Source organism: Mobula birostris, chromosome 14, assembly GCF_030028105.1.
Source record: "Mobula birostris isolate sMobBir1 chromosome 14, sMobBir1.hap1, whole genome shotgun sequence".
Classification (NCBI taxonomy): domain Eukaryota; kingdom Metazoa; phylum Chordata; class Chondrichthyes; order Myliobatiformes; family Myliobatidae; genus Mobula; species Mobula birostris.
This window is the reverse complement of record NC_092383.1, coordinates 49,102,144-49,126,773: the sequence shown is the minus strand read 5'-3', so window position 1 is coordinate 49,126,773 and position 24,630 is coordinate 49,102,144. Positions and strand designations below refer to the sequence as shown.

Sequence of the window (24,630 nt, the reverse complement as noted above, 5' to 3'; positions counted from 1 at the left end):
AAACACAAGAGAGTCTGCAGATGCTGGAAATCCAGAGCAACACGCACAAACTGCTGAAGGGTCTCAGCAGCTCAGGCAGCATCAATAAACAGTTGATGTTTTGGGCGAGATGCTTCATCAGGACTGGAAAGGAAGGGGGTGGGGGAGGGGAAGGAGGACTAGGTAGAAGATGATAGATGAGACCAAGTGAGTGGGAAAGGTAATGGGCTGGAGAAGAAGGAATCTGAAAAGAGAGGAGAATGGACCATGGAAGAAAGGAAAAGAGGAGGGGCACCGGGGGAGGTGATGAGCAGGTGAGGGGAAGAGCTAAGTGACAGAAGAAGAGGGAAAAGGGAGGGGAAAAAATTACCAGAAGGATAAATTGATCAGGTTGGAGACAACATATACAGAATTAGGTTGCTGCTCCACCCTGACAGTGGCCTCATCACAACAAAAGAGAAGGCCATGGACCGACATGTTGGAACAGGAATGGAGATGGGCAGCGAAATGGTTGTCTGCCAGGATATTCTACTTTGGCAGATGGAGCAGAGGTGCTCAACAAAGCTCAGCTGAGGTCCACTTTTGTATTGGCTACTTGATGGGTGTGTAGAGGATATGGTGCACCAGGTCAGGTTTTGAATATGTATAATGCATATGTCTGTAACCAAAGTGGGTGAAAGGTTATCAAATCAGAATCAAGTTAAATATCACCGGCATATCTCATGAAATTTGTTGTTTTGCAGCAGCAGTACAGTGCAATACATAATAAATTGCATAAGTACTGTATATATAAACAAGAAAATTAAATTACAAAAGTAATGCCAAAAGAGAGGGAATTAAAAAAGGACTAAGGTAGTGTACATGGGTTCATTGTCCATTCAGAAATCTGATGGCGGAGGGGAAGAAGCTGTTCCTGAAATATTGAGTGTGTGTCTTCAGGCTCCTGTATCTCTACCTTGATGGGAGCAATGAGAAGAGGCATGTCCTGTGTGATGGGGGTCCTTAATGATAGATGCCGCCTTTTTGAGGCATTGCCTTTTGAGCGTGTCCTGGACTGGGGAATGTTAATACCCGTGATGGAGCTGGCTGAGTTTACAACTTTCTGCAGCTATTTCTGATCCTATGTATCAGATGGTGAAGCAAGCAATCAGAATTCTCTCCACAGTCTATCTGTAGAAATTTACGAGTCTGTAGAATTCACTGTGGAAGGCACTGACATTATGCCAGATGTTGAAGGGTGTGAGGGAAGAGAAGTGAGTGCAGTTACTATTACAAGGGAGAAGGTGCTCAAAAAGCTGAAAGACCTAAGGGTACATAAGTCACCCAGACCAGATGAACAGCACCCTAGGGTGCTAACATCCAGTTAGCTACAAGATGCAAGAATACAGGGTCATGAGGAAGCGGATTTGAAGATTCGGTCAGCGGGCCGGAAGACACTGATTGTGGCTAAGCATGTTGACCATTTAGGACAGTGAAACACTCACCCAAGCATCCTCTCAGCAGTAGAATGTGAACACAACAGGATGGAGTCATGTGAACACACGAGTTCGGAGCATTGGATGCACGTAGTGTTAAAGTGTCAGTGTTTAGTCATACACAATGCACACTCTGCCGATTGCTCTTGCCCCCGGTTCATTACCATTATCCTCCACCAATGGCCTGTTTTTCTGGCCAACGAAACCAGGCACCTGCTCCGCACGCAGAACCCACATACTGTATCACACTCAGAACCCACATCCCGTACACACCCGGAACCCCTTGTCCCGTACCATACATCCAGTGCGCCTTGTCCGGTACTGTGCACCCAGGTTCGATATTGTCATTTAAAGTTAAAATAGACAGCTATATGGACAGGAAAGGAATGGAGGGTTGTGGGCTGAGTGCAGGTCGGTGGGACTAGGTGAGAGTAAGAGTTCGGCACGGACTAGAAGGGCCAGGATGGCCTGTTTCCGTGCTGTAATTGTTATATGGTTATATGGAACCCCTCATCCTGTACCGCATGCCCAGTGCCCCTCGACCGGTACCTGTACCAGCCCTCGACCCGCACTGCGCGCCCTGTACCTGTACCAGCCCTCGTCCTGCACCGTGTGCCCAGTACCTGTATCAGCCCTCACTCAATTTTTGCTCCTGCTTTCTCCCTTCCCTCCACTCTTTCTCTTTCTTGCTATCTACCTCCTCTATCTGCCTCTCTATCTCTCTTTAATTCTTCCTCTCTATCGCTCGCTCCCTCACTCTCTCTCGCCCACTCTCTCTTGCTCTCTCTCGTTCTCTCTCGCACCCACACCTTTCTCGGCATAGATATCATAATGGAGGAGGACCCAGCACCTTGCGCCCACGCGGGCACAGGCCGACACTGTACCCTGAATGGAACTGAGTGCAGGTCAGGCTGGCCTGGACCCAACAGCGGCATCACACACTTTGACAACTTTGGCTTTGCAATGCTAACTGTGTACCAGTGCATCACCATGGAGGGCTGGACTGACGTCTTGTACTGGGTAAGTCACTGCCTGTGAGTGATGTTGACCTTTGTTTATTCGATATTCTTTCGGACAGAGTTCAAATTCAAAGTAAATTCATAATCTGTCACCGTTTACAAATCTGAGATTAATTTTCTTACTGCCATTTGCAGAAATTCAGTGGCCAAACATATTAATTCTGATTCCTATTCCCATTCTGACACGTTGATCCACGGCCTCCTCTTGAGCCTCATTGAGAACACTGTCAGGGTGAAGGAGCAACACCTCATATTCCGGCTGTGTAGCCTCCAACCTGATGGCAGGAACATCAACTTTTCCTTCCAAAAAAAAAAATTCATTCCCCCTCCCTTGTTCTTCTATTCCCCAGTCTGACCCTTTACCTCTTCTCACCTGTCTATCACCTCCCCAGGTCCATTTCTTCTGTTTCTCTATTCTCCTCTCCTATCAGATTCCTTCCTCTCTAGCTCCTTACCTTTCCCACTCGCCCGACTTCACCCATCACCTTCCAGCTATCCCGCTCCTCCCAACTTTTTATTCTGTCGTCTCCCCCCTTCCTTTCCAATCCTGATGAAGGGTCTTGGATCAAAATGTCGACTGCTGTTCATTTCCATGCATGCTGCCTGACCTGCTGAGTTCCTCCAGCATTGTGTGTGTGTGTGTGTGTGTGTGTGTGTGTGTGTGTTGCTCTGGATTTCCAGCATCTGCAGAACTCCTGTGTTCAAGAAATAAATCATTGGACAGCGTTGCGGTTAGCGAAACACCATTACACCACCAGTTACCAGGGTTCAGTTCCTGTAAGGAGTTTTTACGTTCTCCCCATTTCTTCCAGATGATTCAGTTTCCTCCCACATTCCAGAGGTGGAATGGGTTGGTAGGTTAACGGGTCACATGGGTGTAACTGGGTGGATCGGGCATGATGGGACGAAGGGTCTGTTACTGGGCTGAAATCTCTAAATCTAAATACAATAGAATCTATGAAAAACCAAACACAAATGAAGACTGACAAGCAACCAATGTACAAAAGAAGACAAACTGTGCAAATAAACAAATATAAATAATACTGAGAATGAGTAGTGGAGTCATTGTAAGTGAGTCTATAGGTTGAGAGGCAGTTCAGTGTTGAGATGAGTGAAGTTTTCCCCACTGGTGATTGAGGGGTAGTAACTATTCCTGAACCTGGTGGTGCCTTGGCTTCTGTACCTTGATGGCAGCAGCAAGATGGCCTGGATAGTGGGGGTCCTGAATGATGGATGCTGCTTTCTTGTGTCAACGTTCCTTGTAGATGTGCTCAGTGATGGGGAGGGCTTTCTCTGTGGTGGGCTGGGCTGTGCCCACCACTTTCTGTAGACACTACACAGCACAGAAACAGGCTATCTGGCACAACTATTTCAAGCCATTCACACTTTCCAAGAGGCATTTCCTTCTCTCCATTTACTTCAATGTGTTTGTCCAGCCTCCTCTTAAATACATTCATGTTCATTAGTTAGACCATCGCATTAACAGAAATAGGCCATTTGGCCCATCGAGTCTGCTCCACCATTTCATCATGGCTGATCCAATTTTCCTCTCAGCCCAATCTCCTGCCTTCTCCCCGTATCCCTTCATGTCCTGACCAATCAAGAATCTATCAACCTCTGCCTTAAATAGACATAAAGACTTGGCTTCCACAGCTGCCTGTAGCAAAGAATTCCACAGATTCACCTCCATCTGGTGAAAGAAATTCCACCTCACTTCCATTCTAAAAGGATGCTCCTCTATTCTGAGGCTGTGTCCTTGTTCTAAGACTCCCTCACCATAGGAAACATCCTCTCTACATCCACTCTATCAAGGCCTTTCACCACTTGACAGTTTTCACTGAGTTCACCCCTCATTCTCCTGAGTTCTAGTGAACAAGACCATAATACATAGGAGCAGAATTAGGCCATTCAGCCCATCAAGACTGCTCCATCATTTCATCATGGTGGATCCTGGATCCCACTCAACCCCATACACCTGCCTTCTTGCCATATCCTTTGATGCCCTGTCTGATCAGGAAACAAACAACTTCTGTCGGCCTTAAATATACCCACAGACTTGGCCTCCGCTGCAGTCTGTGGCAAAGTATTCCACAGATTTACTACCCTTTGGCTAAAAAAAAATTCCTCCTTATCAATGTTCTAAAAGATCTCCCCTCAATGCAAAGAAAAAGCATTTCAGGATGAATATTGTATACATTTGTCTGACATTAAATTAAACCTTTGTACCTTTGAAGGTTGCACCCTCTAGTTCTGGATACCCCCACCATAGGAAACATCCTCTGCACATCCACCGTATCTAGTCCTTTCAACAGTCAGTAGGTTTCAATCAGATGCCTCCCTATATTCTTCTGAATTCCAGTGAGTACAGGCCAAATGACCCCATATGTTAACCCTTCATTCCTGGAATCAACCTCGTGAACCTCCTCTGGACTCTGTCTAATGTCAACACATCCTTTCTGAGATATGGTGCCCGAAACTGTTGACAATACTCCAAGTGCAGCTTGACTAGTGTTTTGTAAAGGCTCAGCATTTTCTCCTTGCTCTTATATTCTATTCCCCTTGAAATAATTGCCAATAGTGCATTTGCCTTCTTTACCGTAGACTCAACTTGTGAATTAACCTTCTGGGAGTCTTGCGCGAGGACTCCTAAGTCCCTCTGCACCTCTGATGTTTGAAACTTCTTCCCATTTAGATAATATTCTGCACTATTGTTTCTTTTACCAAAATGTATTATCATACATTTCCTAACACTGTATTCCATTTGCCACTTTTTTGCCCATTCTTCCAATTTGTCTAATTCCTGCTGCAATCACATTGCTTCCTCAGCACTACCTACCCCTCCGCTATCTTCGTATCATCTGTAAACTTTACCACAAAGCCATCAATTCCATTATCTAAATCACTGACAAACAATGTGAAAAGTAGCAGTCCTAATACTGACCCCTGGGGAACACCACTAGTCGCTGGCAGCCAACCAGAAAAGGCTCCTTTTATTCCCACTCGCTGCCTCCTGTCTGTCAGCCATTCCTTTATCCATGCCAGTATCTTTCCTGTGTTGCCATAGGATTTTATCTTGTTAAGCAGCCTCATGTGAGGCACCTTATCAAACACCTTCTGAAAATCCAAGTAAGTGACATCCACTGCCTCTCTTTGTCCACCCTACTTGTTACTTCTTCGAAGAATTCAATCAGGTTTGTCAGGCAAGATTTCTCTTCACAGAAACCATGCTGACTTTCAGTTATTTTATCATTAGTCTCCAAGTACCTTGAAACCTCATCCTTAATAGTAGACTCCAACACTTTCCCAACCACTGAGGTTAGGCTAACTGGCCTGTATTTCCTTTCTTTTGCCTTCCTCCCTTCCTAAAAAGTGAAGTAACATTTGCAATTTTCCATTCCTCTGGGACCATGCCAGAATCAAGCGATTCCTGAAAGATCATGACCAATGCATCTGTTATCTCTTCAGCAATCTCTCTCAGGACTCTGGGATGTAGTCCATCTGGCCCAGGTGACTTATCCACCTTAAGACCTTTGAGTTTGCCTAGCACTTTCTCCTTTGTAATAGCAATGGCACTTACTCCTGCTCCCTGACGCTCGCGGACCTCTGACACACTACTAGTGTCTTCCACAGTGAAAACCGATGCAAAGTATCCATTAAGTTCATCTTCCATTTCTTTGTCCCACATTACTACCTCTTCAGTATCATTTTCCAGTGGTCCAGTATCAGCTCTCACCTTCCTTTTACTCTTTATATAACTGAAAAATCTTTTGGTATCCTGCTTTATATTATTGGCTAGTTTGCCCTCATATTTCATCTTTTTCCTTCTTATAGATTTTTTAGTGGTCTTTTGTTGGATTCTAAAAGCTTCCCAATCATCCAACTTCCCACTCTCTTTTGCTCCCTTCTATGCCCTTTCCTTGGCTTTTATGCAGTCCTTAACTTTCTTTGTCAGACACATTTGCCTACCCCTGCCAATTGAGAACTTCTTCCTCTGTGGAACATATCTATCTTGCACTTTGTGAACTAGTTCCAGAATCTTCAGCCATCACTGGCTCTGCCATCATCCCTGCCAGTATCCTTCTCCAATCCTCCTGGGCAAGCTTCTCTCTCATCCCTCTGTAATTCCCTCTGGTTCACTGCAATACTGATACATGTGACCTTTGCTTCTCCCTCTCAAATTGCAGTCTGAATTCAATCATATTATGATACTGTCTCCTAAGGGTTCCTTTACGTCAAGCTCCCCAATAAGATCTGGGTGATTACACAACAACCAATCTAAGATAGCCTTTCCCCAAGTAGGCTCAAGCACAGGCTGCTCTAAAAAGCCATCTCGTAGGCATTCAACAAATTCTCTCTCTTGCGATCCGACACCAACCTGATTTTCCCAATCCCCTTGCATATTGAAGTTCCCTATTTCAAATGTATCATTACCCTTACTACATGCCTTTTCCAGCTCCCTTTGCAATCTTAACCCCACATGTTGGCTACTACTTTAAGGGCTATATATGATTCCCATAATGGTCTCTTTACCCTTGCAGTTTCTTAACTCCACCACAAAATTCAATATTCTGTGACCCTATGTCACCTCTTTCTAAGATGTAATTCCATCTCTTACCAACAGAACCCACCACCACCAATGCCTTCCTGCCTGTCCTTTCCACATAAAGTAAATCCTTTGATGTTAAGCTGTCAACTATGGCCTTCTTTCAGCCATGACTCAGTGATGCCCATAGTGTCATACCGATCAATCTCTAATTACACCATGAGTTCGTCCACCTTATTCCGAATGCTACACACATTTAAATACAGCACCTTCAGTACTGCATTCTTCACCTTTTGGAATTTTGCCTCTGTGGTACAATTTAACTCCTTGCTCTGTCTCCATTTGTACCCAGTCATTGGCTTGTCCTTCCTTACATTCATGTTACACCCATCATCTACTGGAAACCTGCTGGCTCATCCTCAGTTCTATCATATGGTTCCCATCCCCCTGCCATATTAGTTTAATCCATTCCCAACAGCTCTCACAAATCTGCCCGCAAGAAATATTGGTCCCCCTCAGATTCAGGTGCAACCAGTCCCTTTTGTACAGGTCCCATCTGCTCCAGGAGACGTCCCAATTATCCAGAAATCTGATCTGTGCCCCTGCTCCAATTCTTCAGCCACACATTCATCTGCCACCTCATTGTATTCCTATCCTCACTGTCACATGGTACCGGCAGTAATCCCAAAATTACTACTCTTAAATCCTGCTTCTCAGCTTTCTTCCTAACTCCCTGAATTCTGTTTTCAGGACCTCCTTCCTTTTCCTAACTATGTTATTGGTACCAATATGTACCATGACTTCTGGCTCCTCACCCTCCATTTTCAGGATATTGTGGATACGTCTAGAAACATCGCGACCCTGGCACCTGGGAGGCAAACTACCATCTGTGTTTCCTTTTTGCATCCACAGAATTGTCTATCTGTCCCCCTGACTATAGGATCCCCCATCCCTGCTGCCATCTTCTTCAGTTCCCTACCCTTCTGAGCCATGGGGCCAGACTCAGTGCCAGAGGCACGGTCGCTGTTGCTTCCTCCAGCTTGGTTCTCCCCTCCGCTGCCGTACCTCCCACAATATTCAAAATGGAGTACTTAGCCATGGGGTGCTCTCCACTATCTGACATTCTCCCTTCACTCTCCTGACAGTCACTGATTTATCTGTCTCCTGTAGCCTTGGGGTGACTACCTCCTTCTAGCTCCTGTCTATCACTGCTTCACTTTCCCTAACAAGCCAAAGGCCATCGCGCTGCAGCTCCAGTTCCCTAACTCGGTTCCTAAGGAGCTATAGGTTTATTTGTTGAACCACTCCCCGAGGGAGTGAACTCCACAGTCACGTTGCACTTTGGGTAAAGTTCTTCAGTATTTGTTGCTGGATTACTCAACAACTATTTTACATCACTGCTGCATAGCGGTTAGCGCATTGCTACTACAGTGTGCGATGTCGGAGTTCGGAGTTCAATTCTGGCAGCGCCCCGTGAATGCATGTGTTAACTCTGGGTGCTCCAGTTTGCTCCCACTTTCCAAAGATCGCCGGTTCGTGGGGTAATTGGTGATTCTTCTTCTTCTTCTTTATTCTTTTTTGTTTTATGGCAGTTGGCAACCAGTTCTCAGTGCATTACCACCACCTGCTAGACTTCTTGTGTTCCAACCAAATATGTCCTGGAGTTCTCTACTTTAGACAATCTAGTTCAGCCTGCAGTTCTCTATTAGCTTCACTCTGTAATTGCAATTCCTCGTGAATGCTTAATGCACTCATTAGATAATGCCGCAAACTGCTATTCTTCCCTAATTTTGTCACGTTTTCGTGTAGTTGCATTACCTCAATTACATTGATTTCATCTACATCACTTGTAAGGCTAAAATCGTCTTGTTAAAGAATAGTAATTATCGCACGTTATACTTTTTAAATTGCTGTTTTTCCAAGTCTATCTGCTTTTTTTCAGGTTTTCCTTTTCTTGGATCGTAGCCTGCAGTTGTTTACTGAGACCTCGGCGTTCTTCTTCATTTGCTTCCATGTTTTCATTTTATAATCTCAATGTAGATAATTCACTTTGCAACAAATTCCCTTTCCTTTTGTATCCTTGTAATAATTTCCTCCATTTTCCAACCTCTTTCCAACTCACCGTTGTTCTTGTCGGGTACTTCTATTTGTTGTTGGAGTTCTGCACATTTGCCCTGGGCTTCAACCATAAAATTCGAGGATTTTCCTTAAGTTCTGAAACATTTCTTATATTCTTGACCATTTGCGATAAATATACTGCCATTAAGATTCCATCTCCCCTGCCTGTGAACTGTTGGATCCTCCATTCAGCGTTTCTTTCACTTCTTCCCACCTAATCCCTTTAATACCAAGATACTTTTCTGCAGACTTGACGATAATTTTAATTTTCTCAGTTCTTTTGCTTGCTTGCGCTGAACGATTAATTGCATCCACCATAAAAAGCACGAAATCCTTTCTACTCATTAATAGTGTATCCTTATTTTACATATTACAGCTCTCACAATTCACCAGTTTATTATTCCCTATATTTGTTTGCTTGACAGCCTTTTTTCATCAAATTATTTCACTGCCTCTGCATAACTGATTCCTTGAGTTACTTTTACATATTCAGCCGCTTTCTTGCTATAAATGCACCCTCGATAAGCTGTGCTGTGTTCCTCGCCACAATTGCAGCATTTCAGCCTAGCTCCTGCTTCACATTTCCCATATTCATGTTCTCCAGCGCATCTCCCACATCTTTGTTTGCCTCTGCAGACCACCACAATGTGCCCGAATTTCTGACATTTATAGCATCTTAAAGGCGGTGGTATATATACTCTAACCACATAACGCATATACCCTAAGTAAACGTTAGTCGGCAATCTCTCTTCATCAAAGTTAATCATTACCGATAAACTATCGCACTTTTTCCCGTTTCTTGTAACTTTCAAACGTTTGGCCTCAATAATTTTTGCTCCTTTTATGTTCTGTTTAATCTCATCCATAGTAATTTTTATTGGTATCCCGGAAATAACTCCTCTAGTTCGTTTTCTATTGTTGGGTATTGAGCATTGTACTTCTTTGCCGTCTGTCTTTTACACAACCTTATCACTTTGCCTTGCTGAGCACTATCCCGACAAATCACTAATAGCGATCCATTTCGTAAAATCTTTGCTCCTTTAATCTCGCCTAAAATTTTGTTGAGCATCTTCGTCAAATGAATCGGGTTCCAATCACCAAAAGATGCCCCGTCTTCACTTAGTTTTATAATTGCTTTAATCTCATCTTCTTTCCATTGTTTTGCTCTCCTGTTTTGATCATCCGCTGACTCCTCAGAGTTTGATATCCCGTACCTCTGCTTTCTTTTCTTCCTCTTTCCATTCCGTTCCTCTTTCCCGCTGACCTCCATCTCCAGTTCACTTCCACTCTCGCCAAAAACTTCCTTCAACAGCTTGGCTCTTTCCTTGATGTTCTCTCTCTCCGCCATTTTCCAGTCACAACTCGACTCCTCTCTCTGCCGATCTTCCCACTCACAACATCACCGTAATTGGTGATTGTAATATGGCTTGGGTTAAATAGGTAATTGATATTTGTAATGAGGCTTGGGTTAAATAGGTAATTGGTGATTGTAATGAGGCTTGGGTTAAATAGGTGGGTCACTGGGCCAGAAGGCTCTGTTCTGCACTTATTTCTAAATAAAAAAATGAATCAGCAATCTCTGCAAAGAAATGCTCTCTCTGTATCACGCTGTTCATGAATTCAAACACCAGTGAAGATTTAGGGATTAGCTTTATTTGTCCCATTGCACATAGAGACACACAGTGAAATCATTTGTGTCGATGATGAGCACAGTCTGAAAGTGAGCTGGGGTCACCATAGGAAGCCCACAACTTACAAACCAGTTCAGCTTTGGAATGTGAAGGAACCAAAGCACCCAGAGGAAACCCAGGCGGCCACGGGGAGAACGTAGAAGTTCCTTACAGGCAGTGGTGGGAGGTGAACCCTGATTGCTGGTGCTGACCACCACCATTATTAACGGGGTGGTCTGATAGCATCGCGGTTTGTGCATTGATTTACAGCCCTAATTGTCACCCATTTCATAATGATTTTGTGCAATCTTTCTCCTTACACTCACACACAAAATGCTGAGGGAACTCTGCAGGTCAGGCAGCATCTGTGGAGGAGAATAAACAGCCAAGCATTGGAGTCGAGACCCTTCGGAAAGGAAAGAAGAAGAAGCCAGAATAAAAAGGTAGAGAAAGGGGAAAGAGCTGGTAGGTGACAGGTGAGACCAGGTGAGAGGAAGCCAGCTAGGGGGAGAGGGATAGGGAATGAAATTAGGAGCTGTAAGGTGACAGGTGAGACCAGGTGAGGGGAAGCCAGTTGGGGGGAGGGGTTAGGGAATGAAATTAGGAGCTGGCAGGTAACAGGTGAGACCAGGTGAGGGGAAGCCAGCTGGGGGGGGGGGGTGGAGAGGGTAAGGGAATGAAGTTAGGAGCTGGAAGGTGACAGGTGAGGGGAAGCCAGCTGGGGGGAGGGGTAAGGAATGAAATTAGGAGCTGGAAGGGGACAGGTTGGTGAGGTAATGGGCTGAAGAAGAAGGAACCTGATAAGAGTGGACGAGGGGAGAAAGGGAAGGAGGAGGGGCACCAGAAGGGGGTGATAGGCAGGTGAGAAGAGAAGTGGTAAGAGAGGAGCCAGATGGGGAATGGAGAAAGAGAGAAGGGGAGGGGTAGAAATTACTGCAAGTTATAGAAACTGATGTTCCTGTCATCAGGTTAGAGAAGGAGGAGAAGAGAGTGGACCATGGGAGAAAGGGATGGAGGAGGTGAGGGACAGGTGAGGGGAAGGACCAGAGAGTGGGCCATGGGAGAAAGGGATAGAGGAGGGGCACCGGGGGAGTTGATGGGCAGGTGAGGAGAGGAGGAGGGGTGAGAGGGGAGCCAGAAAGGGGAATAGAAAAAGAAAGAAGGGGAAGGGGAGAAATTAAGAGAAGTTAGAGAAATAGATGTTCATGCCATCAAGTTGGAGGCTCACCTGGCCTTTATCTATCACCTATCAACTTGTACTCCTCCCCATCTGCTGACCACCTTATTCTGGCTTCTTTCCCTTTCCAGTCCTGAAGAAGGGTCTCGGCCTGAAACATCGTGTTTATTTATCTCCATAGATGCTGTCTGACCTGCCGAAAGTTGCTTTGATTTCCAGAATCTTGTGCTTATCAGATTTGCTTGCTCCTCGTTTGGCTGGGGTGAGCTATTCTGTGCAGTGACTCTTGTATTGTCAGTGCTGTCAGAAGGCAGCCATATGCGCCTCTGGCCAGTGTTTTCAACTGAAATATTCCACCTACCACTGCTCCGTTTGTTAGTTCATTGTTTCCCATAGGATACTGCCTTCCTCTACTTTTATTACCAGATAATCAAAATTGTTTAGTGTGAACCCATCTCGGATAATGTATTTGTAAAATTCCATCAGATGTTTTGGTACAGTAAGGACCCTCTGTACCTAGTAGGGTGGCTACTGAGTGTGTTTTTCTACGTTCATGGTCTTCTGCTGCTGTAGCCCATCCATTTCAAGGTTCAACCTATTGTGCATTCAGAGATGCTCTTCCACACTCCACTGTTGTAACACATGATTATTTGAGTTACTGTTGCCTTCCTGTCAGCTTGAACCAGTCTGGCCAATCTTCCCTGACCTCTCTCATTAACAAGGCATTTTTGTCCACAGAACTGCTGTTTTTTAACTTTCGTACCATTCTCTGCAAACTCTAAAGACTGTTGTGCATAAAATCTGAGTTTCAGTGGTTTCTGAGATACACAAACCAGCCTAATTGGCATCAACAATCATTCCAGGGTCAAAGTCACTTAGATCCCATTTCTTCCCCATTCTGATGTTTGGTCTGAACAACAACTGAACCTCTTGACCGTGTCTGCATGCTTTTATACATTGAGTTGCTGCCACGGGTTTGACTAATTAGATATTTGCATTAACGAGCAGGTGTACAAGTTTACCTAATATAGTGGCCATTGAGTGTTTATATAGTATAAATCCATACTTTATCTTTGTGAACTGATCCCTGGGTCTGTGTTTCTCAGGTTAATGATGCCATAGGTAACGAGTGGCCTTGGATCTACTTTGTCAGCCTTATCCTGTTGGGATCTTTCTTTGTACTCAACCTAGTCCTTGGTGTTCTAAGTGGGTGAGTTGAGCATCGGAGAACATTCTGAGATACTAACAGTCGTGTGTTCATGTGGCACTGTGGTAGTGTAGTGGTTAGACAATGCAACGGAATTAGGCCAGCTGGCCCATTGCGTCTACTCCGCCATTCAGTCATAGCCGATCCTTCTTTCCCCTTCTCAGCCCCACTCCCCGGCCTTCTCCCTTTGATGCCATGGCCAAACAAAAACCTATCAACCTCTGCCTTAAGTACACCCAAAGACCTGGCCTCCACAGCTGCCTGTGGTAACAAATTCTACAAATTCACTACTGTCTGGCTAAAGAAATTTCTGTTTTAAATGGACACTCATCTATCCTGGGGCTGTGCCCTCTTGTCCTGGACTCTCCCACCATGGGAAACACCCTTTCACATCTACTCTGTCTAGGCCTTTCAACATTCGAAAGGTTTCAATGAGATCCCTCCTCACCTTTCTAAATTGCTGTGAGTACAGACCCAGAGCCATCAAATGTTCCTCGTATGATAACCCTCTCATTCCCGGAATTGTCCAGTTAGCACAACATGATTACAGCTTGGGATGTTTCAGAGTTTTTTCAGTTCCAGTGCCATTCTGTAAAGTCTTTGTACATTTTCCCTGTGGAACATGGGGCTTTTCCCAGGCTGCTCTGGTTTTCTGCCACAGTCCAAAGACGTACTGTGTAGGTTAATCGGTCATTGTAAATTGTGCCGTGACTAGGTTAGGGTCAATCAGGTTTGTCAGGGTTGCTGGGGTAGCGTGACTCGAAGGGCCATATGGCTAATAAAAAAATAAAATAAAAAATAAATTGGTCTATCTTTGTATGACACACTGTCGTGTAGCGGCTAGCGTAACATTAATCTTGTCCTATGTCTTATGGAGATATAGTTGCAGAGTCACCAACCTCTGGCTGAAGAAATTAGTTGTGTATGAGCACATGTGTGGGTTGGGGTGGGGGGGCGAAGTGATGATCTGAATGAAATTTGGCACGTTACTGTAGATACGGTTTGGAAGTTTACTCTGGTTTGATAGATCTGTCAGTTCAGTCAGTACGGATGTGAGCTCTGCATATCCACGGAACAGGCCCATCTGGTCCTTCGAGCCGTGCCGCCCAGCAATCCCCGGATTTAACCCTAGCCTAATCACGGGACAATTTACAATGACCAATTAACCTCCTGACCAGTACGTCTTTGGACTGTGGGAGGAAATTGGCGCACCCGGAAAAAAATCCCACGCATTCCACGGGGAGGATGTACAGATTCCTTACAGGTGACATGGGAAATGAACTTGGAACTCCAACGGCCTGAGCTGTAATAGGTTGCATTGACTACGCTGCCGTGGTGCACATCTATGGAGATATAAAGACAGATTCTTCACCCTCTGGCTTTATGAGGATGAGTGTGAGTGGGGGAAGGGGTGATACAAACAAAATTTAACACGTTACCATAGATACGGTGGAACTGCGCATTAGTTTTTATAGATCAGTCTTTTCAGTCAATACCAAAGTTGGAGTGACTCGACTGGACTGTCTGAATTCCAGGGAGTTCTCCAGGGAGAGAGAAAAGGCCAAGTCACGGGGAGACTTCCAGAAGTTCCGGGAGAAACAACAGCTAGATGAAGATCTGAAGGGATACCTGGACTGGATCACCCACGCAGAGGACATTGACGTGGACCACATCAGGCACCGAGAAGGTGAGTAGTCAACTCCATCTATTACACGGGCTATCACAGTTTATTTATTTAGACACAATTCCGGGCGAGAGCAGTGGGGGTAAGCTTCCACAACATATTAAATGCTCCCAATGGCGTGTGTTCTTGAACAGCCTGACAACCAAGTCCGGGTGAACTGTTTCTCCTGATAGGACAAAGGGGAAAGGTGGGTCACTGGTTCCTTAAAACCAGTTGCTTTGGGCAGATGGAGCTCGTCAACCATGTCGGAGAAGGAAAACTAATCTTTTTCTTTTTCAATCTTTTTATTAATTTCAAAATATAGAAACAAAACATAGCAATAATACAGATAATATGAGATGTATTGTTACATTTAAAAAAAGAGTAATTGCAAAACCAAATAGTGGAAATTACCAAAACTCCCATACATGTAGAACTGATCACGGATAATATAAAGCAAAAAAAAAGGAAAAAGACAAAAAAAAGAAAAAAAAAACCCATCCCAAAAGAAAAAAAAACAACTAAACTAAACTAAAAGACTTGGGCAAAACTAACAACTTAAAAATGGAAAAGAAGAAAACCTCAGCGTTGACGCCTCCACTCCCCTCCAACAACAGTACAGAGAAATAGAACCAGTTTGGAAATGATCAAATTACATCAAATGAAAATACTGAATAAATGGCCTCCAAATTTTTTCAAACTTAATAGAAGGGTCATAAACTGCACTTCTAATTTTCTCCAAATTCAGACACACCATAGTTTGTGAAAACCAATGAGATACTGTAGGAGGGTTGATCTCTTTCCAATTCAACAAGATGGACCTTCTAGCTATTAAAGTAAGAAATGCAATCATCCTTTGTGATGAAGAGGTTAAATTATTTGAGTCTATCATTGGTAGTCCAAAGATAGCAGTAATTGGATGAGGTTGTAAGTCTATATTTAGGACCGAGGAAAAACTAATCTTAAACCTCTGCTACCTGTGGCTATACTCTCTCACTGGGAAGGCTTCTAGTGTAAACCCTGAGGAAAAATACAGAGCTGGGCTCCCTGAGGCAGTCTTACATTGAGTTCAACATTGACTGGCAAGTCCTGTGCACAACTGGTGCCAAACTGTATCGGTCTCTGCTGTTCCTTTGAACTCATCAGCTGCGTGGAGAGGGGGTGAACAGCTTGCTCTGTGTATTGTATTGTACTGACCTGACTTGCATACGGTTTACACTGACAACTCGAACACAACAGCCATGACCAATGGTGCGCCTTACAGCACCTTCTGGCCCAACAAGCCACACCGTCTAGCAACCCCACCTATTTAATCTTAGCCCAGTCACAGGACGATTTACAATGGCCAATTAACTGACCAGCTGCTATGTCATTGGATTGTGGGAGGAAACTGTAGCACCCAGAGGAAACCCATGCGCTCACGGGAAGGATGTACAAACTTGTTAAAGAGGACACCAGAATAGAATTCCAAGCATCGGAATGCCCGGAGCTGTAATAGCACCACGCTAACCTCATGGTGTGCTATTCAGAGGGAATGGGTAACACAGTAAGGTAGTGGTTAGCGAAACACATTACTGCACCAGTGACCCACGTACAATTCCAGCTCCTGTCTGTCAGGCGTTTGCACATTCTCCCTGTGAGCACTTGGGTTTCCCCCAGGTGCTCCGGTTTCCTCCACAGCCTAAAGGTGTAGGATTAGTATGCTAATTAGTCATAGAGAAGTACGGCACAGGAACAAGTCATTTACCATCTAGGCCATGCAGAAACCATTTAAACTGCCCTCTCCCATTGACCTACACCATGACCATCATTTGCCATACCCCTACTATTCCTGTACCTATCCAAACTTTGCTTAAATGTTGAAATCGAACTCACATACACCACTTGGCACCTCATTCCACACTCTCATGACCTTCTGAGTGAAGAAGTTTCCCCTCACTTTCCCTTTCTCATCTTTCACCCTTAAGCCATGACCTCTGGTTGTAGACCCATCCAACCTCAGTAGGAAAAGCCTGCTTGCATTTATCCGATCTATACCCCTCATAATTTTGTATACCTCTATCAAATCTCCTCTCAGTCTACTATATTCTAAGGTGATAGGTCCTAACCTATTCAATCTTTACTTATAACTCAGGTCCTCCAGACCCATCAATATCCTTGTAAATTTTCTCTGTACTCTTTCAATCTTGTTTACAACTTTCCTGTAGATAGGTGGGCAAAACTGTGTGCAGTACTCCAAATTCATCCTCGTCAATGTCTCATACAACTTCAACATATCAGTACATTGATTTATGAAGGCCAATATGCCAACAGGTTTCTTTACGACCCTATCTACCTGTGACACCACTTTCAATGACTTGTATTCCCAGATCCCTTTGTTCTACCACATTTCCCCATGATCTACTGTTCACTGTGTAAGACCTACCCTGGTTGGCCCTACTGAAGTGCAAAACCTCGCACTTGTCTGCATTAAGTTCCATCTGCCAATTTTCAGCCCATTTTCCAGCTGATGCAGATCCCACTGCAAGCCTTGATGGCCTCCCTCACTGTCTACTACACTCCCAATCTTGATGTCATCCACAAATTAGCTGATCCAGTTAACCACATTATCATCCAGAGCATTGATGTAGATGACAAACAACAATGGATCCAGCACTGATCCCTGTGGCACACCACTAGTCACAGGCCTCCAGTCAGGGAGGCAACCATCTACTACCACTCTTGAGCTTCTCCCACAAAGGATCCAATTTACTACCACATCTTGAATTCTCAGTGACTGAACCTTCTTGAGTAACCTCCAATGTGGGACCTTGTCAAATGCCCTGCTAAAGTCCATGTAGACAACATCCACTGCCTTGCCTTCATCGACTTTCCTGGTAACTTCCTCGAAAAACTCTATAAATTTGATTAGACACAAAGCCAAGCTGACTATCAGTAATCAGTCCATGTCTATCCAAATACTTAAATATCCAGTCCCCTAGGATATTTTTAAACAACTTTCCCAACTGATGTCAGATTCACTGTCCTATAATTTCTTGGTTTATATTTAGAGCTTTTCTTAAATAGTGGAACAACACTGGCTATCCTCCAATCCTGTGGTACCTCTCCTGTTGCTAAGGATAATTTAAATATCTCTGCTAGGGCCCCGGCAATTTCTGCACTTGCCTCCCATGGGGTCCAAGGGAACACTTTGTCAGGCCCTGGGGATTTATCCACCCTGATTTGCCTCAGGGTAGCAAACTCCTCCTCTTCTGGGCCCATGAAGTTGATGCTGCTTTGCCTCACTTCTGTGTCCATCTCCTGAGTAAATACAGATGCAAACAATTTATTTAAGATCACCCCCATCTGCTTTGGCTCCACACATGGATTACGAATCTAGTCTTCCAGAGGACCAATTTTGTCCCTTGCAATCTTTTTGCTCTTAATATACCTGTGGAATCCCTCAGGATTCTCCTTCACTTTGTCTGCTAGGGAAACCTCATGCCTTCTTTTAACCCTCCTGACTTTTTTCTTAGGTGTTCTCTTGCATTTCTTTTACTCCATAACCATCTCATTTGTTCCTACCTGCTTATACCTGCTATGCATCCCCTTTTTTTCTTAACCAGGGCCTCCATATCTCTTGAAAACCAAGGCTCCCTACAATTGTTATCATTACCTTTTATTCTGACAGACACATACTAGCTTTGTACTCTCAAAATTTAGTTTTTAAAGGCCTCCCACTTTCCAAGTACACCTTGACCAGAAAACAGCCTGTCCCCATCCAAGCTTGCCAGATCATTTCTGATGCCATCAAAATTGCTCTCCAGTTTGGAATCTCAACCCACAGACCAGGTCTCTCTTTTCATATTTACTTTGAAACTAATGGCATTGTAGTCAGTGGATGCAAAGTGTTCCCTTACACAAACATCTGTCACCTGCTCTGTCTCATTCCCTAATGATCAAGTATCTCACATTCTCTCACTGGGACTTTTACATACTGATTAAGGACTCTTTGCTGAACACATTTGTCAACTTTATCACATCTAGTCCTTTTACAGTATGGGAGTCCCAGTCAATATGTGGAAAGTTAAAATCACTTAGTATCACAACCTTATGTTTCTTGCAACAGGCTGTGATCATTCTACAAATTTGTCTGGATCCCTCGGACTGTTGAGTGGTCTGTAGTAAAGCCCCACTAACATGGTCGTACCTTTCTTATTTCCAGTTCCACCCATAGAGCCTCATTAGTCAAGATCTCCAGTGTGTCCTGACTGAGCTCTGCCCTGACACTTTCCTTGACTGGTAATGCTACCCATTCCCCCTTTATTCCCTCCCGCTCTGTCATACCTAAAACAACGGAACCCCAGAATATTGAGCCGCCAGTCCTGTCCCACCTGCAATCCAGTCTCAATAGTGGCTACAATATTACAAACCCCATTTCCTGAAAAGTTGGGATATTTTCCAAAATGCGATAAAAACAAAAATCTGTGATATGTTAATTCACGTGAACCTTTACTTAACTGACAAAAGTACAAAGAAAAGATTTTCAATAGTTTTACTGACCAACTTAATTGTATTTTGTAAACATACACAAATTTAGAATTTGATGCCTGCAACACACTCAACAAAAGTTGGGACAGAGTTAAAATAAGATTGAAAAGTGCACAGAATATTCAATTAACACCGGTTTGGAAGACTCCACATTAAGCAGGCTAATTGGTAGCAGGTAAGGTATCATGACTGGGTATAAAAGTAGCGTCCATCAAAGGCTCAGTCTTTGCAAGCAAGGATGGGCGGCACTGCCTAAGAAACCGTCATGCTGCTGTGACAATTATAGCCACCTGGGCTCGGGAGTACTTCGGAAAACCATTGTCACTCAACACAGTCCGTCACTGCATCCAGAAATGCAACTTGAAACTGTATTACGCAAGGAGGAAGCCATACATCAACTCTATGCAGAAACGCTGGCGAGTTCTCTGGGCCCAAGCTCATCTCAGATGGACCGAAAGACTGTGGAACCGTGTGCTGTGGTCAGATGAGTCCACATTTCAGCTAGTTTTCGGAAAAAACGGGCGTCGAGTTTTCCGTGCCAAAGCTGAAAACGACCATCCAGATTGTTATCAGCAAAAGGTGCAAAAGCCAACATTTGTGATGGTATGGGGGTGCATCAGTGCCCATGGCATGGGTGAGTTGCATGTATGTGAAGCTACCATTGACTCTGAGGCATATATTAGGACTTTAGAGAGACGTATGTTGCCATCAAGGCGACGTCTCTTCCCAGGACATCCATGCTTATTTCAGCAGGACAATGCCAGACCACATTCTGCACGGGCTACAACAGCGTGGCTTTGTAGACACAGAGTGCGTGTGCTTGACTGGTCTGCTGCCAGTCCAGGTCTATCTCCTATTGAAAATGTATGGCGCATCATGAAGAGGAGAATCAGACAACGGAGACCACGGACTGTTGAACAGCTGAAGTCTTATATCAAGCAAGAATGGACAAAACTTCCAAAAATGGGCAAATCTACTACAATTAGTATCCTCAGTTCCAAAACGATTAAAAAGTGTTATGAAAAGGAAAGGTGATGAAACACAATGGTAAACATGCCTCTGTCCCAACTTTTGTTGAGTGTGTTGCAGCCATCAAATTCTAAATTTGTGTATATTTACAAAATACAATTAAGTTGGCCAGTAAACCTATTGAAAATCTTTTCTTTGTACTTTTGTCAGTTAAATAAAGGTTCACGTGAATTAACATATCACAGATTTTTGTTTTTATTGCATTTTGGAAAATATCCCAACTTTTCAGGAAATGAGGTTTGTATAAATCCAGGAGTTTATCCATGCTCTTTTCCTACGAAACTTCTTGCATTGAAATATACACAGCTCAGGACATGTTAGTGCATTCTCCCCGTGACCCCGTTTGGCCATTATCCCCATTACCACATTTATTCATTCTCCCCATGACCACGTTAATGCATTCTCCCCATGACCACGTTTCTGCATTCTTCCCATTACCACATTTATTCAGTCTCCCTGTGACCATGTTAATCCATTCTCCCCGTGACCATATTTCTGCATTCTCCCTGTGACCACATTTATCCATTCTTCCCGTAACCACGTTAGTGCATTCTCCCCGTGACCAAGTTCGTCCATTCTCCCCATGGCCACGTTTGTCCATTGTCCCCGTGGCCACGTTAGTGCATTCTCCCCGTGGCCACATTTGTCCATTCTCCGCATGACCATGTTAGTGCATTCTCCCCGTGACCACATTTCTGCATTCTCACTGTGACCACATTTATTCATTCACCCCATGACCACATTAATGCATTCTCCCTGTGACCACGTTTCTGCATTCTCGCTGTGACCACATTTGTGCATTCTCTCTGTGACAATGTTAGTACATTGTCCTATGACCACATTTGTTTATTCTCCCCTAATCACGTTTCTCCATTCCCCTGTGACCACATTTGTCCACTCTCCCCGTCAGCACATTTGTCCATTCTCCCCATGACCACATTTGTTCATTCTCTTCGTCACCACGTTAGTGCATTCTCCCCGTCATCATAGTAGTCCATTCTCCCCGTGACCATGTTTGTGCATTCTCCCTATGACCACGTTTCTCCATTCTCCCCGTGAACACGTTTGTGCATTCTCCGCTTGGCTATGTTTGTCTATTCTGCCCGTGACCACATTTCTAGATTCTCCTCGAGGCCACATTTGTACGTTCTCCCCGTGTCCACATTAGTGCATTCTCCCCATGACCACATTTATTCATTCTCCCTGTCACCACATTATTCCATTGTCCCCGTGACCAATTTAATGCATTCTCCCCGTGACCACGTCTGTGCATTCTCCCTGTAGCCATGTTTCTGCATTCTCCCCTGACCATGTTTGTGCATTCTCCCCTGACCATGTTTGTGCATTCTCCCCGTGGCCATGTTCGTGCATTTCTCCGTGGCCATGTTCGTGCATTTTCCCCGTGACCACGTTTCTGCATTCTCCCTGTGACCACATTTCTGCACTCTCCCCATGATCACATTGTTGTATTCTCCCCGTAACGACATTTATTCATTCTCCCTGTCACCACGTTAATGCATTCTCCTGTGACCACGCTTCTGCATCCTCCCCGAGATGACATTTATTCATTCTCCTCGTCACCATGTTAATGCATTCTCCCAGTGACCATGTTAATGCATTCTCCCCGTCACCACATTAGTGCATTCTCCCCATAGCCACGTTTGTGCATTCTCCCCACGGCCATGTTGTGCATTCTTCCAGTCACTACAGTAATCCAATCTCCCTGTGACCACGTTTGTGCATTGCCCCATGACCACATTTGTCCATTCTCCCCATGAGCACGTTTCTGCATTTTCTCTGTGACCACATTTGCCCATTCTCCCCGTCACCACAATGGTTCATTCTCCCCGTGACCACGTTTGTCCATTCTCCCTGTGACCATGTTAGTGTATTCTCATCGTGCCCACATTTCTAGATTCTTTCCGAGGCCACATTTGTGCATTCTCCCCGTGTCCATGTTAGTGCATTCTCTCCATGACCATATTTGTCTATTCTCTCCATGACCATGTTTCTGCATGCTCCCCGTGACCACATTTATTCATTCTCCTCTTCACCTCGTTAATAGATTGTCCCTGCGACCACGTTAATGCATTCTCCCGGTGACCACGTTTGTGCATTCTCCCCGTAGCCACATTTGTGCATTCTCCCCATGGGCACATTTGTGCATTCTCCCTGTTGCCACGTTTCTGCATTCTCCCCGTCACCACATTTGTCCATTCTCCCCGTCACCACGTTAGTGCATTCTGTCCGTCACCACAGTAATCCAATCTCCCCGTGACCACATTAATGCATTCTCCCCGTAACCACGTTTCTGCATTCTCACTCTGACCACATTTATTCATTCACCCCGTCAGCACGTTAATGCATTCTCCCAGTGACCACGTTTCTGCATTCTCCGCTTGACAATGTTTGTCTATTCTCCCCATGACCACGTTTCTAGATTCTCCCCGAGGCCACATTTGTACATTCTCCCCATGTCCACATTAGTGCATTCTCCCCATGGCCATGTTTGTCCATACACCCCGTGAGCACGTTTCTGCATTTTCCTTGTGACCATATTTGTACATTCTCGCCGTAGCCACGTTTGTGCATTCTCCACATGAACAAATTTGTCTATTCTCCCCGTCACCACAGTAGTCCAATCACCCCGTGACCACGTTTGTCCATTCTCCCCATGACTACGTTTGTGCATTCTCTCCGTAACCATATTTGTCCATTCTGCCCGTGACCACATTACTGCATTCTCCCCATCACCACGTTCGTGCATTTTCCTCTTGACCACGTTACTGCATTCTCCCAGTGAGCACGTTAGTGCATTCTCCTCGTGACCATGTTTCTACATTCTCCCCGTGATCACATTTGTACATTTTCCCCATGGCCACGTTTGTGCATTCTCCCCGTGGCCACGTTTGTGCATTCTCACCGTAGCAACGTTTCTGCATTCTCCCCGTGATCAGGTTATTGCATTCTTCACGTCACCACACTTGACTATTTTCCCCCTGATCACATTTGTATATTCTCCCCTTGACCATGTTTGGTCATTCTCCCCGTGTACACATTTGTCCATTCTCCCCGTCACATTAGTGCATTTTCCGCATGACCACGTTTGTCCATTCTCCCTGTGACCATGTTAGTGCATTCTCCCCGTGGCCAGCTGAGTGCATTCACCCCCGACCAAATTTGTCCATTCTCCCCTTGACCACGTTTCTGCATTCTCCCTCTGACCACATTTATTCATTCACCCCGTCAGCACGTTAATGCATTCTCCCCATGACCACGTTTGTGCATTCCCCCCTTGGCAATGTTTGTTTATTCTCCCCGCGCCCACGTTTCTAGATTCTCGCAGAGGCCACATTTGTACGTTCTCCCTGTGTCCATGTTAGTGCATTCTCCCCATGACCACGTTTGTCTATTCTCCCCGTGGCCACGTTTGTCCAATCTCCCCGTGACCACGTTTGTGCATTCTCTCCGTGGCTGCATTTGTTCATTGTTCCTGTGACCACGTTTGTCCAATCTTTCCATGACCACATTTGTCAATTCTCCCGGTGAAAGCATTTGTCCATTCTCCCCGTCACCACGTTTCTGCATTCTCCCTGTGACCACATTTGTCCATTCCCCCCATGAACAAATTTGTCCATTCTCCCTGTCACCATGTTAGTGCATTCTCCCTGTCACCACAGTAGTCCAATCTCCCCGTGATCACATTTGTCCATTCTCCCCATGACTACATTTGTGCATTCTCCCCGTGACCACGTTTGTCCATTCTGCCTGTTACCACATTACTGCATCCTCCCCATCACCACGTTCGTGCATTTTCCTCTTGACCACGTTACTGCATTCTCCCAGTGAGCATGTTAGTGCATTCTCCTCGTGACCATGTTTCTGCATTCCCCCTGTGTCCACATTTATCCATTCTCCCCGTCACCATGTTGGTGAATTCTCCCTATGACCACATTAGTGCATTCTCTCCTTGAGCACTATTCTGCATTCTCCTCATGACCATGTTTGTCCATTCTCCCCATCATCACATTAGTGCATTCTCCCCATGGCCACGTTTTTCCTTTCTCCCCATGACCACGTTTCTGCATTCTCCCCATGGCCACGTTTGTCCATTGTCCCCTTGACCACATTTCTCCATTCTGCCCGTGATCATGTTTGTCCATTGTACCCATGACCACAATTGTCCATTGTCCCCGTGACCATATGAGTGCATTGTCTCT

At 44.9% G+C, this 24,630-nt stretch overlaps 1 protein-coding gene across 2 annotated transcripts in view; it reads left to right on the top strand.

The window, feature by feature from the left end:
* The window catches only part of LOC140209887 (voltage-dependent L-type calcium channel subunit alpha-1S-like), a 419,288-nt gene that overhangs the window by 100,032 nt on the left and 294,626 nt on the right, over positions 1-24,630 (top strand). For both annotated transcript variants that reach the window (XM_072278518.1, XM_072278519.1), the window contains exons 6-8: positions 2,278-2,474; positions 13,088-13,191; positions 14,724-14,875. In XM_072278518.1, coding sequence (XP_072134619.1) covers positions 2,278-2,474; positions 13,088-13,191; positions 14,724-14,875 — 453 coding nt within the window. The remainder of the gene's footprint in view (positions 1-2,277; positions 2,475-13,087; positions 13,192-14,723; positions 14,876-24,630) is intronic.